This window comes from Diplotaxodon limnothrissa, linkage group LG18, assembly GCF_057381915.1.
Source record: "Diplotaxodon limnothrissa isolate DT_005_m linkage group LG18, D_limnothrissa_male_GT1.1, whole genome shotgun sequence".
NCBI lineage: Eukaryota > Metazoa > Chordata > Actinopteri > Cichliformes > Cichlidae > Diplotaxodon > Diplotaxodon limnothrissa.
The window spans coordinates 12,832,934-12,850,448 of record NC_140613.1 but is presented as its reverse complement, the minus strand read 5'-3'; the positions used below and the strand labels follow the sequence as shown (position 1 = coordinate 12,850,448).

Genomic DNA, 17,515 nt, shown 5'->3' with positions numbered 1-17,515 from the left:
ATGTACAACAGAGAGAAAATCCTGCCCACTAATTTAAATTCAAAGTAACCTAACTCTACCACACATCTATACAAACGCCTCTTTTCGACAAACATACAAACATAACACACGGTGCTATACGTGGCATGGCACTCTTTTCTTGTTCCTGCTTTATAAGACCAGACTAAAACTAGGAAGCCTTCACCTTGTTTGAGAGAGTGAGATGGATTATTTAAAAGCTGCATTGTTTTATGATTGATCTGAAGCTTGGTAAAGCCTTAAGGCTTCTGTCGGAGGTTGTGGTCGAAGAAAATTAGAGACTGCAGAGTGAGCTGCATTGCCCAGCAGGTGTTGGTTCTGAGACTGATTTATTTTAAAATCTATTTGTACTGGTTCATGACGCCCCTGAGGAAATCTTCGAAGCGTGGAACAGCAAGCTGTGGACCGGCAGCCTCCTTGGCCGGCTCATCTGCAGCGGAGGCTGCGGCGGCGGGCTTAGCACGACGCAGGCGGCAGTTGTAGTCGTATTCAGGATCGCAGTCTGGATCAGGCAGGATTATGCCATCCTCACTTGATTTCATGGCCTTGGCACCAGAGGGTGGAGCAAACTTGTGACAGTTGGGGTCAAATGGATGGCAGAAGAGCTTGGCTGGAGCCATGACGTCAGCCTTAGCCTCACGACTACTCTCGACTGGGATGCAGTCTCTGTCATAATGCACATAGCAGTCGTAGCCCTCCTTGGTCTTGCCACGGACACCAAGTTTGTAGCGTACTTGGTTGATTGATTGATTGATTGATTGATTGATTGATTCATATGTTTTTGGATCAAAACAGATGCAAAGCAGACCGTGAAAGCATTATTCAACATCAATATCATTTTACTACATTATTAAACAGACCAAATGTTAAAGAAAAGATGAATTAAAGAATTATTCAGTCAGAAGGATTACACTAGATTAGATGAAATGACAGAAAAATTCAAGCCTGTTTACAGGACTTCAGATTCAGACCTGGTGCTCTGGTAGCTGTGGAGGCAGCTTGCGCAGAGCAGCAGCAGCTGCCAGTATGCAGTATGGGTCGTAGCGAGGGTCGCAGGACAGAGGAGCAGCAGGATGTGCAGGCTGATTCATGGGGGCGTACTTCACCACAGGCTTGGTCAGGCTGGCCAGCCTGGTAGCAGTCAGGGGGTTGCAGCTTGCATCAAACAGGGGGTTGCAGTGTTGCTCTTTAGCAGCCAGAGGAGCGGGAGCGTTGGTTGCACACAGAGGATCAACAGCTGGGTCACAGCTGGGTTGCATCAAGTGGTAGAAGCCAGTAGGATATTTCTGGACCAGGGAAGCCATGCAGTGGGGATCCTTTGGGTTGCATTTGAGGGCAGCATAAGATGGAGCTGGACCTTGGGCTGGACGGTACCCATAGGCTGCTCTCAGGTGGTACTGCAGACACTCTACATCTTCAGGTTGGCAGATTCTGAGCAATTCAGCCCTCTGCTCAGCACCCAGGAAGGGCTCCAGGACAGGAGCGTAGTAGTAGAAACCAGTTTGGCTCTTCATTGGCACCGGGGTATAGATAGGCGCTGGCACTTTGGCTGGAGCTGAAGGTGGCTCAGGGGCTGCAGATTTGCTGGTAACAGGGAACATGCAGTAGGGGTCAGTATAGGGGTTGCATAGCCTGACATCAGCAGACTTGATGGGGGCAGGCATCGCCACGGCCGCCTTTGGTTTGCTAGTTAACTCGGCGATGCACTCCGGATCTTCAGACTCGGCACAGGTCTTGTAGATTTCGCTGAGGTGGTTGAGGTAGTGGTTAAAAGTCGGTCCCTCCTCTGACCTGTGCTTGTTCTGCAGGTAGGCCACATACAGACGATCAAGGTCCTCAACCTGAAGATGTTTGGAAAGGGGAAAAACAAGTTAACCTCCTCAAATCCAAAAATCAAATCAAATGATACAGAGGCCATAGAGAGTAAAAGTAAAACAAAGAGGAACCCCAAAGATAAATTTGCAGAAATCCTCTGTTGAGAAAAACAGTTACTTTTTCACTTTTGTGTAAACCACGGAGCTTTCACAGATACTACACACTGAACACATTAAGAGGTTAATAGCTTATTAAAAATTGTTCTATAAAAATATCTGGGCAAATTTAGTTCTCTGAACTGCATAAATAAGGAATCTGTTAAAACTAAAAAGGTGGTTGAACCTTTCTGTTTCCTGCATTAAACGTGGCATATTTAATTTTAAAAAGGAGAGAAAAGCTCTCCTCAAAGTGCAGAGTAGTGATGCAAATTGTTGCCTCAATTTTTAAAGGAAAAACAAGCACAGTTTCATAATCGTGACTGGGAGAATCTGAATAATTAATGTGAAACAAGCTCCACTCACTCCCTCCTGGTTGTGGCTGTCCATGAAGTATTTGTACCATCCCCAGAAGTCAGGCACGCGTTTGAACTGGGGCACAGCCACGACGGGGACGTTCCTTCTGTCACGAACCAGCTTTTTTAGGCTGGTCATTGCCTCGGCTTTCACATCATCAGACACGGCGGCCACTGAAGGGAAGGAAGAAGAGAAAACATACAGGACTGTAGTTAAACTATATATATCATTTACTGCTTGTTATGAAGAAAGGTTCCATGATCTTTTTTGATTTATTTATTTTTTTAGAAATTATTAACACACACACACACACACATAGGCATACATATATAGATATATATATCTATATATGTATAGTATGTGTATATATATATGTGTGTGTATATATATATATATATATATATATATATATATATATATATATATATATATATATATATATATGCATATATATATATATATATGCATAGGTTGGTGCAAAAGATCAAAACATTAGCCACAGTTTTGTTTGTTAAGTAGGCTGAATTAGAGACTTTAGGTCCAGTGGAGATGTTATAAACCAATTACAGGACAGTAGAACTCATTAACAGGAATGTTTAATGTAAAATAAAAATGCCAAATCTGTACTTGCAGAGGACACAGTGCACAAAAGTCTGATGAACTAACTGTTGACCTTCATTAAACTGCATCTATAATTGGAACGGTAAATCCTGTTGGCAGCAAAGGATGCAGTATGTTATAGTTAAGAGGCAGAGTCCATAGATGGGTGACAAAGAGAGATCACCCTGCTCCCCTCAGCTGTAGGTGAAGGAGAGCTTGAGCTGTGAATCTATTGTGCAGAGAGTGGGCAGAGCTTTTTCACACTTTCTTTTAAATAGTCATTTCAAGAACAACACAGTGACAGTGATTGTGTTTAAAAGCTCCAAAAGTTTAAAATACACTAAACACAGTTATTATTTCTGAAACCATCGTTATAAACGTCTGTCTTTGGATTAAGGTGCTGTCCAAAGAATGCACTCAGTGTCCCGGTGCCAGACAGCACAGGAGACCCACAGAGATGCCAATGCCCCAACAGGGCACAATATATTACCGGTAGAAGGACCTTCACTAACTTTAATTATGTCCCTATAGAACGTAATTATATATACTACTATATAGGCCATCACACAACTAACAGTGAGCAGGTCCCTTTCAACTGGTACAGACCAGGTGAAACATTTTTATCGTAATATATATAAAAGCTGTGTTAAGTTTAAAGCAAACCAAACATTTTCTACTGCTCGAACTTCACACCGAAGCTTTAATCTGGGAAAGCATGGGCTGGCTTTTACAGCCACCAGAAATGCATCCCTATAGAAGGCTGCTGCTGTGACTGGCTGCACCTCCATAAGATAGCCTAGAAGCTCTTTTATATTTAATTTCAATGTGTGAATTGCATCATATTGTTGTTAAATCAGGTTCATCAAACTTTATCTCAAAGGAGAAATTTTTATCAACAAAAAAATGGCATAATTTTAATTGGCCCAACTATTTCTATTATAAGTAGATTAATCTCTTAATCTCTTGGACTGTTAATTATCGTGTATGACTGACGTAGTTCTCATAGAGCACTTTAGCTTCTTACTTTAATCCATTATCACAATCCTGTTTCTGTTGACTAATTGTTTTAGCTCCAAACTAGATCTCCTCAGACTTTGTGTTTTACTGTGAACCAACATGTAAGTTATTTGGTGCTAATTGGCAGAATGGAAAGAAAAGGTAGCTACGTGGAGCATTTATCTCCCTATAAATAGCAGCGTTTAAGGTTTCTGCAGTTGGTTTTTAGGTTGTTGAGGTTGTTTTGCCCCACGTTGCCACATCATACGTCCTCACCTTCCTCCTGCTTGTGCTGCTCCACTGGAACGGCCCCCAGAAAATCTGTAAAACACAAGCAGCAGCCACATTAGCAGCAGCAGAGACGTTCACTGATTAGGAACAGATGTTCCGCTTTACCACAACATCAGGGAAAATGCTGACCCACTAATAAGCCCCCGGGTGAAACACGGCAGGTGCTGGAGCGCCAGGCAACATCCTGCAGATTAAATTCCCCCCTCAACACCAAGCCCCCACCCAGCCCCTAACTTGTATATCGTATAGCTTTGAACCAGCCCAGTGAAATTAATGCAGGTACTGGGGGCCTTCTTAAAGTTTACCTGTAAAACTACAAAGTCAGGCCTCACACAAACTAATTACAGATACACTGTAAAAATGTCTGGTGGGAGGGGAAGGACGTCTCCGGGTCTCTTCTGCTCCTGCTGAGGTTTACAACTACAAGAAAACAGCCAAGTCAGCTGATTATCCCTTAAACTTTCATTAATGTGGAAAATCTTCCAAAGGGGAGGCAGTGATAGATGTGTTTTTTATGACTGCAGAAAGGTTTTGTAGTACTAAAGGGCATCATCATGACAAGCCATTTTACTGCTAAAGAGAGAAGGGTAATGGTGTTCTTATGACTCTGTGGCAGAGATTAACGTGCCCGGGGTTGGACTATACTACCAGGTCAAAATGCTTCTAAAGTATTTTTGCTTAAACCAAAAATAAGGAGAAAAAAAATCAGTACTCAGGTCTTTAATTGAAGTAAAGACACAGAGGAAATCGGAAAATGTAATTTATTTAAACCAAAACATACTTACAGTATCAAAAGTAAAAGTATCGTTATATACATCAATAGACTGTCGGTGTGATAAATAGTTAAAGATATGCTGATGTTAAAAGAGGTCTTTTAGTTGTGTGATCTCTGTGAGCAAAGGAACTATATTTGTCAGACGTTCAGTATGTAATAAAGTAGATGACATCAAGCTTTAGGAGTTTAAAGGGCATCTAGTTCACCTTCACTGGTCTAATTGAAAAATGTTGTATCTGAAATCTCAAAATTAAAAAAACAAAAAAACAAAAACTGATGTAAATGGTTCCTCGACTCATTAAATTCTCAGTGAAATATTTCCTAATATCATAGATGCAATTTATGAAAACTCTCACCTGGTAATAAAACAGCTGCTAACAGGAATCCTGTGCGGATCAGGGAAAGCGACGGTCGCCCAACACGTGCCATTTTCTGTTGTTTCTTTGTGCTTCCTGGGGGAAAAGGCAGTTAACAATATTCAGAGTGTTTGCAGGCTGAACTTCTGGAGACATAGTCTATTATTTCAATACGACAAGAGTCTTATAAGAATTTTATTATTTTTGGGAGGTTTTTTTTGTCTTTTTTAAGGCAATTTTTCATGTAACTGATAGATATGGAAATCCTTGAGAAGACAATGCACTTGGAACAAAGAGAGCGCTTTTATTTAACTTTCTGATGCCAAGACAATGGAGAGGATTGAGGACATGCTGTAATAGAGCTTTTCAGAGATTAACGAGAGAAATAAGATGTCACTTCTGAATATCAGAATATCAAATAAAGCAAATGAACTCGACAATTCAAACAGCCAAAAGCTTGAGATATTCTCTTGGATCGATGCGTGGAGAGCTGCTTAATTACATCTGTTGTTCTCAAAAAGACAGATGGCTTCTAAAAGTTGGACAACCTCACTTTTCTAACAAAGACAAGGCAGATGAGACTACAAGCGACCACTCCAGAATTATGAACTCCAGGGGTTATTATTGGCCCTTACCTGCAAAAGGTGTTGAAGTTGTGGCCTCTTGGTCCAGCAGCTGTCTTGGGAAAGGGGAGGGGGCTCTCTGCACACTGGTTATCTGAGCTGTCTAAACCTTCTACCTCTTTGCTCTCTGTACGGGCCGGACACACACGAAAACATTTTAAAGGCGCTCTCTCGATCATTAAAAACAAAAAGGCATGTGATACAGTTTTCCCGCTCCAGGATTGGCTCCTGTGCTGCCACCCATCCAACCAATAGGGGTCCTGTAATTATGAAAGGTGAGAAGTATGACAGTATAACTGCAAGGTACCATTTAGAGCTTCTTTCCTCACAGTTTTGGAATTTATTTTATTTTAAAATAAAATAAATGGGAAGGTGTGAATGTGAAAGGTAGTGTAAGTGGGGCACTCACAGAGGTAAACCTTAAGAGACTTTAGAGCTTGAGGCACTCCTGGTTTTCCTGGTACTTCCCAAATATACTCTGGAACTAGTAGATAAAATCATCCTCCACTACTAAGGGAATGAGTCTCCTGTGTTTTCTTTTCAAGCTTTCTCTCCCCAGGAACAGCTTTTCCTGCAGAAAATTGACTGCAAATAAAAAATATTTCTACTCTGTTGCGTCAGTGTATTGACTAATGTGTGAGCAATATTTGCAGGATGACAGAACATGACTCATTTCACCTCAGTGACGCAATGCAACATCCAAACAGCAACAGTTGCAGCTCATTTGATAATGTTTGTGAACCTCCCGTGAGTCTGTGGTGTCAAAAGTCTGCACCCAGTCAGCTGTTTTATACTGGATGTGAAATCTGCTGCTGGAGAGAGAAAAAAAAAACCCAGAACCAAATTCCTTCAGCCAACTCTGAATGGAGATTTTAAATCTTACCAACCAGAGTGATGGTAAAAAGGGTGGTTTCATATGTTAAATACACATCTTTTAGATGATTAAAAATGCTTGCTTTTGTTGCACAGGCATATTTTCTGCTCTGAAACAGCACAGAGGAGATGTAAGCCATTAGGACAGGCAGGTCTCATACAGAGAGCTACTAATAAAGTAATCTGCTTCTGCTGTGGAGACAGAGCCATCAGGGCCAGCATGCCAGCAGCACTGATACATGATCCTGATGCTTGGATCATGCCACGTAGCCGGCACAGCCTGCAGCCTGTGTCAGTGGAATATATATATACTGGATTTGGGAGCTATGGAAACGGGAAAACTGAGCTTAAAAGAGTCAAACAACATAGGAAGCTAAAAAACAACACAACTCATTGAACTCAGTGTACTTAATTGTACTTTTTAGAAAGCTTTTTAAATAATTTGTGTGTATCCATGACTTTAGGCCCTTTACTTCAATCATTTTTCTGTTTTAGCTAACCCTTAAAAACTGTGACCATCTTCCATTCCAACACATCACTCAGGTGCTCTACTGGATTTGCAATCTGGTTGCTGCTGTGTTAACCTGCTGGAAGCGGCCATTAGAAGATGGATGGGTGCACTGTGGTCATACAGGGATGGACATGATCTGCAGCAATACTCAGGTAGGCTGTGGTGTTTAAATGATGTTTAACTGGTGTACCAAGAAAAGCCCATGGATGCACGGTGGGATCGATCCATGCTTTCATGCCTTTGACATTCAGTTCTGACCCTACCATCCAAACGTGACAGCAGAATTTGACACTCCAATTAAAGTCACCTAAATCATTTTTCTTACTCATTCTGACATCATATATACATGCTGAAGTGCTATGATTTGCCACCATGTGATTAGATATTCGCTACTTGATATTTGTGTTGAAGCAATTGATTAGGCATACTTAATAAAGTAGCCTGTGATTATATATACATACATAAATATATGTTGACAGAGAGACAGACCGAGACTAAATCAAATTACTAGGTTGCCATTTATTTTCTAAATATTTTCTGCATTCGCACAGTTTGTTCTCAAGGACAAGTGACCATCTCGCATGACTGACAGTGACTCAGCCTTGGCTATGATCCATGCAATTTGCACATTTCTGAATTACCAGGTTTGTCACAGTGGGAGGCAAATTGCTGTCCTCTTCATTTTAAAACAGATCTGCCATCACAACAAGTCAATCTCTGTGTCTGTGTGGAAAATATACAGCAACTTAAGAGAAATTTGGGGGGTAGGGGGGTGGGGAGCCAAGAAAGTGCTTCTTGTGAAGAAAAAGCTCATTAAAAAACATAGAGCCATGTTAATGATGATGCCTGTCAGAGGTTTTTACAATACTTTAGCTGTGCTTTGAGTTACTCGTCACACTTAAAGAACAACAGCAAATTTTTGCCATGGTTATTACCACATTTCAAACAGAGTTCATACGTTAATGCAGCACAAGAAAGAAGCACATTAATGGATGAGATGATACCAACAGCTTCAGCTGTTTTAAAGTTATAGCTCAAAGGAGTCGGCGTTTAAATCAAATGAAAGTCTTGAAGCAGTTTTTGGTTAAAACCTTTAACAGGCATTATGTCCGGTTAGAACATTTCTTTTTGCTTCAAATCTATGATTTACTGCGAACATGTAATTTCAGCTTAAAGTATCTTAGTAACGTGAAATCTTGCACAAACATTCCTTTACTGGATGAGGAAAAACATAGATGAGCCCCTTAATTTTTTGGTTTGGTTAACCTTTGGCTCCAGGCACAAATGTGGAAAGAAGGCTTCAGAGGGAGCTGTGAGCTCTCAGCTATTGAATGTAATATACATTAAAATATGACCTTTCGGTCTACATCATCCTGCACACTCTGAAATTCCTAAATGTGTATATTTTGCAGTGAGTGGGCAGGATAATCACAAATGTGCAAAGGTGTTTTAATAAAGCTCATGATTTCATTCTGAGACTTTTGTTAGTCACTGTGCCCCTTAAGCCTGTGTTTCATTTCATTTCATTGGAAACTTCTTCAAGCTTGATGTATTTTGCTGCTTAATGCACAATTACCAGTGTCTTGTATATAACTATTGGACATCCCTCTGCTGACAGCACACTTCTCTGTTTTTCTGAATCTGTACAGCCAGCTTTTAAAAACCTACAGTTTGCATTTTGTGTTCTTCAGAAGCTTCTTATCAGTCTCCAACTTGTGCTGAATAGTAATAAAACCACATCATGCTGCTGCCCACCACTGAAAGCATACAGTAGGTGACCTTCAGATCAGCATTCTCATCCATGCTTATATTGAGGTAGTCTCTCTTTATACAGCTAATTTTGGAAATGATAAAATCCACATGACATCCACACTGAGAATAATAACTGCTCTGTTCTCTGTTGCATTGCAGACATTTCTCCAGTCTCTCTCATCTTCTCTATAAAGACTGTAAGTACACACACAGCAGTCTGTGTGTGTACATAAGTATACATGTAAGTGCTTCTCCAAAAGATATCATATCTCTGTGTCTTTATTGGTGTGAACTTTGCCTCAAGCTCCAGTCTCCTCAGATTAGTGAAAAACCTCAATGAAGTCCATTTAGTAAATTGGGTGTCTTTATTAATTAATAATAGAGACACTTGATGATGCAAGAGTCCCAGAGCTTTCATGCTCAAAGGCATGACGTTGAAGGTAATTCATTGCCAGAGTATGCTTTTGGTTGCTGGATTCATTTCAAAATTACAAGCTCACATAATGTAAGTTGATGTTAACATCTGACGGCACAGACTGTTCCTGTTGAGTCCTGTTAATATTTGCTTCTTTGACCGACAGTCATTAGGAGAGGGGATGTCTGATGTGAGAGCTTCACCAAATGTGGAAAAAAATGAGGTGTCTTACATGGATAAACTGCTTAGCTTGCAGATTAGTGCCACTGCTGGAATGAAACAGCTTGCTACATGCTCAAACATTCATTTTGATCGTTCATATCAACAGCTCACCTTTTCCTGTGAAGCCAAAAATAACTGTTATCTGCAGCTGATGTAGTGTCTGGCTGAAAGTATTGAAGCCATCAATCAAAACAGATTTTTCTAAATGTCACTACAAAGCAAGACGGCGCTGGATACTATTAGACATTGTTTGCTCAGATCTCAGAGCAATCCATGTACAGCTCAGGAAGGTACTTTTTAAATGTTACTGGTAAAATGTGCACTCAAAGCTTTTTAGTTTGTCAAAACTGTTTGCCATGTACTGGGATGCACTTACACAGTAACATCTCTGAGTAAAATGATGTCAGTATGTATGGAGAAGGTTAACAGTGGGTGCCAATGGCCAGAAAGATGCTTTGGGATATCTTTCAAGAGGTCTAGATAATGATTCTTGGACATAGAACTGTACAAACTCTGTTTTTGCCTTATAAACTGTATTTCCATGAGTGTTTGCACATCTTTCAGTAAACCGCTGCAACTGTTTTTCCTGTTTTCATAGAAGAAATGAGGGGCGCAAGACTGCACATTCCTGTATTAGCTATCCTTGAAAGTCGGCATTCTACTACATGGATTGTGCTAACAATCCAACTTGTGACTGAATACTTTAAATGTGCATCTGTTAAAAATGCCAAGTGTGCCATCAGTACAAAGAAAGAAATCTCAGGGTTGTTTTTGATCAAACAAAGCTTTGCATCAAATGCCCTGCTGATGTTGACTCTTGTTTTTCACTTATGCTGGACCTAGCGTTACTTCACCAGTTCATGTTGTTCATAACCCAGGCTGTCAGCTAGCTGGTACACCTGTTTACATTATCAATACAAAACTACCACCTAAAGTCAAATCCAGTTTTATTTTTTGCCCTAATGTGGAGTACATGTTGTGAGTCTTTGTTGTGATAAGTGCTTAGGAGATGTACTGCATTGTGATTACGTTAGCAGAAGACACAAAATGAGCTCTGGAGTGAGCACAAACGTCACATCATTTGAATTTTCATAGACAGTTAAGGCTTTCTTTTTAAACTTACATTACAAGCCATTCACACATGGGCTGTAAAAGCTGTTAAACTGAGAAAACCTTCAAACATAACCTTTAAACATAATACTGCAAGAAAGCATGTTTTCATTTTTTAAGCACTTTAAGCATCTAGAAAGGCACAATCAGTACTGCTACAAAGTTAATCGTATACGCTGATGTATATACTGGTTTGTATGACTAAAGTTCTACTTTAGAGGTTTTTGACTGTGTTACACCAAAACAATTGCAGACAATAGGAGACAGATTTAAAACAAGAACAGAATATGATGATGATTTTCATCTTCTTCCTGCTCCTTTTCATGCATGGAAACAGTGTTACTTTAATTGAAAGGAAGGTTGTGTATGGGAAATGAATTACTGCTGTACCATGTGTGAAACAAAAAATTTAATAAATAAATAAATGACACATTGTCATTCAAATCATTTAAGGCATTTTGAACAGCTCATCATTTATTACATGCCATCTGCAACATGTTTATGGGTAACAGCGATTGGTGCCATTTCCTTGTATAGGTGCTGTGTAATTACACCTCTAACAGGTGTTCTCAAGCGCAATGAAACCTGCAATCCAGCTCAGAAGCTGTGAAAGGCATGAACAACATAGAAGCTCATAATTTTAACATACCATATCTCTGCAATGTTAAGAATTTCACAACATCTGGAGGTAGGGGGGTGGGGGGTATAAGGAAACCTGAAACTAAGAGAAATATGGAGGGAAATTATATGTCTTTTGACTGTAAATGGTTGGTTTGCGGGGATAAAACAGTGAAAATATTATCTATTGCTTCTTTGGAATCTGTAATCTCTCATGAAATTACAGAACAGAACGTGTCTCTTTATCAGCCCGGTTCCATGAAGCGAGCTTGCAGATTGATGTTGGTTTGAAGGACTTCAGGGTGATAGGAAGTGAAGGATCTGTTAGGTCGTGTACAAAGTTGCCTTCTGGTGGATCTGATCGTTTGTGAGGGCAGAGGTCGGCAGGAGAACCGAATGAGCAAGAACAGGAATATTTGTACATCCTTGATTTCTGCAGGCCAGCCATCCTTATAGTCAACACTCACTAGAACCCAGGTGCTGTTTAGTGGTTAGCAGTTAATGCAGGCAATGCTAAATCTGTCATGAATCCTGGGGGTTTGTGCTTGGGTTTGAGTTTTGTATTTAGAACTCTTGTGTTTGAGGTATTTTGAGTTTTATATTCTCTCAGCAGTTGTTCCTGGTTGATCCATATGTGGGTCCTTGAGTTTTAAGTTTATTTCTACCTCCCCTTTGTACATCTGCTATAATGTGAGGACATTTTTCTGACTGGCTCCACTTGCCTCCTTTAAATAAAGGAGCTAATTCTGTACAATAGAGATGGAAACTTGACAACAGGACACAGTTTTGTTTTTTGGGTTTTTTTACTTTAATTTGTCACCTGCTTATACTTCAAAGTAAACTGGACATGTTTTTGTTCTGGATTCTTAGTTCAAAAACAAGAAATTTACATTAATCTTATGTGAATCTAGATTTTTTTTTTCCTGTAACATCGGCAAGTATCACTAAACTCATAGGCAAAATGAAACCATGACAAGGTTTTTCATACACTGGGCCTTTGTGTGGTTGTTTTGATAAATTAGCCCTACTTCAAAAATCCTATTGTTCAATCCCTGCAAAAAAAAAAAAAAAAAAGAAAGAAAGAAAGAAAGAAAGAAAAATCAAACCTTTCCTTGCCCAGAAATTATACTAGACCAGGACCAGGGCTGTAGCTGAGTAGCTTGTATGATTTTTTCTCATTTCAGTCAGGTTTTCATGAACTGCACTTGACTGAAACTACCCTTCTTTTAGGGTAGCTTTCTAGGCTTTCTTATTCAAATACCTCATGACTGCCATCAAGTCTTTGTTAAATGCTAATTCCCTACAGTTAAATTCTGACAACGCAGAGATCATCATTGCTCCAGATAGTGAAAACAATGCTTTGGGTCTCTAGGCTCCTTAAATCTAGCTTGCATCATCATCCTGGACAGCTCTGTCTTTAGACTGACTCTCCTCTTCTTTAAGCTGACTCATTCCTCAGTTTTTCATATAGAAGGAGGACTTCAGTGTTATTTTTAAGGTCAATTGATGCAAGCGTTGATTCTTTTTTTCTCACTTGGAATATTGCAGCTCCATATTTACCTGTCGTGTCTTAATGTTTAAAGCTTTGAATGGCAATGGGCTCTAGTGTATTTCTGAACTTTAATTGACCTACTACCTCTTCTAACTGGTCCCTGAGGTCTTCAGAGCAGAGATTTCTGCTGGCGCCTCATACTCGCTTTAAAACACATGGACATCGGGCCTTTTGAGCGGTGGCTTCAAAACTCTGAGTTGCCCTCATTTCGGCATTTTATTGCTTCAGAGGTAGCTTTTTAAAAAAACTGTTAAAGGCATTTCTATTCAGACAGGCATTTGAATAATCTGAGTCTGACCTTCTTCGTGACCTTGCTCATTTACCTGTTTTATTGTTTTTGTTTTTTCCTTTTGACCCAAGTGACCCAATGCCCCTGCTTGTGAAAGGTAATTTATAAATAAACTTTACTTACTTTACAAAGTTTTGAACTGCCGTGAACCAACCAAGCTCATGGGCAGAGGCCCAGCTTCAACTCTCAACAATCATAAAGTATGGGTTTGCAGGGAGCCAGCTGAGATGGTTCAGTCATCTGGTAAGGACTCCCTCTGTGTGGGGTGTTTTGGGTACATCGAACTGGAAGGACACTTTAGAACACACTAAAGTGAAGAGTTTGTGCCTCTCTTGGGTTTCCTCCAGAAGAACTGAAGGAGCCGACTGGGAAGAGGAAGGTTCTGGGCATCTCTGCTTAGACCCAGACCTCATTAAGCAGACAAGAATGGACTGAATGCATAATGCACCTAAAATAATAAATTGATTATTTGATGAAATAACTCCCTGATAATATTTACTTTTATTTTTGTTAAGGAAAACCTGTGTTATGCGCTGCACCAGTTCTCCTGACATTGTTTGTGTTTATTATTGAGGTCGTAGAGTGTGTGGTGTCACTACTGCATTAAACTGAAATAATTTTAGTGTTTTGCTGAAACTGAAAACAGATCAACTTAATAAATAACTACTTATAACAAATTTGTTGTAAAATAATTGTGGTGGTGACTCATAATTTAAATAATCATGTATGGTTTTCTCTTGAATTAAAAAGTAGAATATTGTAAAGAATATATAAAATATATGCACAGTGATCTTTAAAGATTGATCTGATGTGCTTATATGTTTTGTTTGTGTCCTGGTCCTGTGTTTGGGGGCTTTTAGGTTTATATTTATAAATCACAGTTTATTTGGTTATTATCTTTGATTTTAGTTGTTGGAGTCTTAAGTTTACAGTCCAGGCTTTCATTACTTAATGAGTCTCAAATGGTATTAGGTTCATGTTTTCCTCTGCCTCTGTTTAGTTTGTCTCTAGTTGATGTTTTTCTTTAATATTCCTGGGTTTTTCAGTGCCTTTGCATTTTGCATCAGATTCATTATCATGCCGTGTTTAGTCTTTGGAACTCTTAGTTTTTAATTCTTTCTACTTTTGTGCATTTTTCTTTTTTATCACTGAATCAAAGTTTAGGGTTATTATCTTGAGATTTCAAGATCTTTTCCCAGAAGTTTGTGTAAGTTGAAATTCTGAGACACCTGACTTAAAAATGTTGAGTTAGTAACCTGAAATGTGGACTTATGGAGTCACAGCTTGTATTTATAAATCTGTGCGTTAGTTTATTCCACATTTCCTCATTGCTGCTTGTATCTTCTTGAGTAGTCTTCATTGTTGTGTTATGTGTTTCTCTTTTATGTTCCTACCTTTTGTACATCGTTGTGTTTTGTCTCATGTGCCTTGCGTTTGCTTTGCTGTGTCTCATTATCAGATTTGGTTGCGCTGTGTCTTGTTGCTCAGGTGTGTCCACGCTGCCTTGATTGCCTTCGTGTGTCTCTCTTTATTCTCTGTTTGTTTTGTCTTGAATGCTCAGAGACACTTTTTAATTCTGCTCTTCAATTTCTGCGTTTAGATTTTTGATGGACTGAGTTTCTTCTTTTTTAATTTCTGCCTTGAGAGTCTTACATTTGGTTCCTACCATTCATAATATTGAATTTTTCTGATGTAAAAATAAGAATACCACAGATTTACTACCTTTTTTGGCCTTTTTTCTGACTTAAAGATAAAGAAAGTTTGATTACCTGAGTTTTTGAGGCATTGTGTTTTGTCAACACAGACCTGAACAATTTGCTGTTTTCAAGCATCTCATCAAACAGACACAAACACTGAAATCTTAGAATAAGATGGAAAGCAGTTTTAAGCTAAATCACAGCCATCATAATATAGACAAAACACATGGCCTACAACAAGAGACAGATGACAATGTTTTCCCATGGCCAATGCACCAGTTGCACTACTTGCCCAAAGATATGTAGACAAATTTTACTACTATACCTTGAGTCTTTTCCTTTTTCAAAATAACTTCATACGCTATATTGTGCAAAATAGCTCTGCAAACTTTTCACCTTAACTGGAACTAAAGGGAATCACCAAAACCATGAAAACAGCCACAGGCAAAAGCAGCTGTACACTGTCAGACTGTATCAACCTTTTTCTTAACGGATTAACACGAGCGGCAACAACAAAATTCTATTCATTTCTCCAACCTGTCTAATTCAATTTTAAAGATGCCAACACAATTTAATCATGCAGGATTAAACATGCGAGAACGTTGCTGTCAAACTAGATTTCTTTTCCTCAAAGAAATCTTTGATACTGCTGTTTTTTAAATTACTCAAATAAAAGCTTCTTGAAAAAAAAACAACAACTTTAAAGCTTTACAGCAACTACAGCGCAATTGAGTTATTTTTCCACGGAGCTCCTGTAGACTGGATATTTCCTGGCAAATTAGCACAAACTGTCAAAGCAGTTTTATTTCTATGAATGTGAAAGAATGGAGCCAGTGTGACACTGATTGTTCAAATTAATGAACATTTAAAATCCCTTTATAAATGTAGGCTGCGGATTGGGAGCTGCTTCAATGGGCCTGGAGACAGTTAAGTGGAACACGTCTCTATGAGAGGGGAATAAAGACCGCCACACGAAATGAGCCTCATGCAAAGCACATCCACAGAGCTCCTGCTGTGAAGCCTGCGTGGAATCTGTGTCGCATATGGAACGAAGTCGTGGCTGTTTGATGTAGCAGCGCCCCGGGACAGAATTCACGTTAAATTATAAGCCACAGTTTGTAAAAGGGGAAGGCGGGGGACAAGGAATGTTTTGAGGCCAGTAAAGAGATTTCCTGCCGTGGAACAAGCAGCACTCTTGATGCCCAGAGGTGAACGAACATCATGCGCTGCCAGATTCAGTCGGCCCTGACTGACGTGTTCCTCCTCAGTTCTCTTTAAATTACATGACTGGCAAATGCAAACAGTTTTCTGAGAATCGTTACACTAGAAGGTTATCTAATATATTTTTCCAGAACTCCAGACTAATTAAACCGTTTTGGATAATCAATACTGTAATCAGAGGTTCACCCTAACAAATTCTCCGTAAGATCAGACTATGCACTAATCAGAAAAACTGCACAAAATTCAAGAGCTACATCTTAGATTCTATAGGTCTCATTTAGCAGGTTAAAGTTCGGGATGGTACCATTAGAAAAAGACTAAACAAGTATGATTTGTTTGGACAGGTGGTCAGGAGAAAGAAGACAGCAGCACAGCTTTGATTTGCAAAGCTGCATCTGAGTAAGTTCCTTTATGCAGATGAGGCCAGAATGGAGATGTTTGGCCATAATGCACAGCACCACATTTAGCAAAAGCCAAACACAGTATATCAGGATAACCACCAACTGTCTGGGGTGGAGGGGTGATTATTCAGGCTTGTTTTGCAGCCGCGGGGCCTCGGCACCTTACAGTCATGTAGTGGACCATAAACTCCTCTGTAAACCAAAGGATTCCAGAGTCAAATGTGAGGCCATCTGTCTGGCAGCCAAAGCTTGACTGAAATTATGTCATGCAACAGGACAATGATTCCGATCAGACCAGCAAATCAACAACAGAATGGCTGGGAAAAGTAAAGCATCAAGGTCTGTGTGACGCTGAAGCCTGACGTGCCTTTCTGTGAATCTTCCCTTAGCCACTAACAAAAATGTAGTTTCTGGTACAGAGAAGAACCAGTCTGCATTTCATTTATTTCATATTGTGTTATTTTACCACTTAATATTGAAGTGCACATTAAAAGCAGATTTGTTTGCTGCACTGTCTGATACAGAAAATAAGTTCTTTGTTTTCTATTGTCCTCTTCCTCATCCTCTGGGAGTTGCACAGTACTTTATCTAGAAGAATAAAAACAGCATATTGATTTTGTAAATGTTGTATGGGTGATGCGCAAAGACACAGCTAACTGTTGACATATGAACCATTTAAATGAGCAAGTTGGTTGGGAGACAGGAGATGAAAAAACATTTAATATTGATAAACTGTAGTCTGTTCCTTCCACCCACAACATGTGCGACTGGAACAGTGTTGTGAAATATCCATATTTTAGAATTCTATAAATGGGTGGATGCTCGATATAACAAATAAATCAAACTTAAACTATGCATATTTCCAGTT

General features: G+C 39.5%; 1 protein-coding gene across 1 annotated transcript; it reads right to left on the bottom strand.

Annotated features, from left to right (window-relative positions):
* Nucleotides 1–359: 359 nt before the first annotated feature.
* and2 (actinodin2) lies at nt 360–5,436 on the bottom strand. Its single transcript, XM_085378857.1, is given in 5 exon segments — nt 360–751; nt 977–1,859; nt 2,355–2,518; nt 4,218–4,262; nt 5,364–5,436. Coding segments are annotated over 5 exon segments (1,557 nt in total).
* Between the last annotated feature and the right edge of the window lie 12,079 nt (nt 5,437–17,515).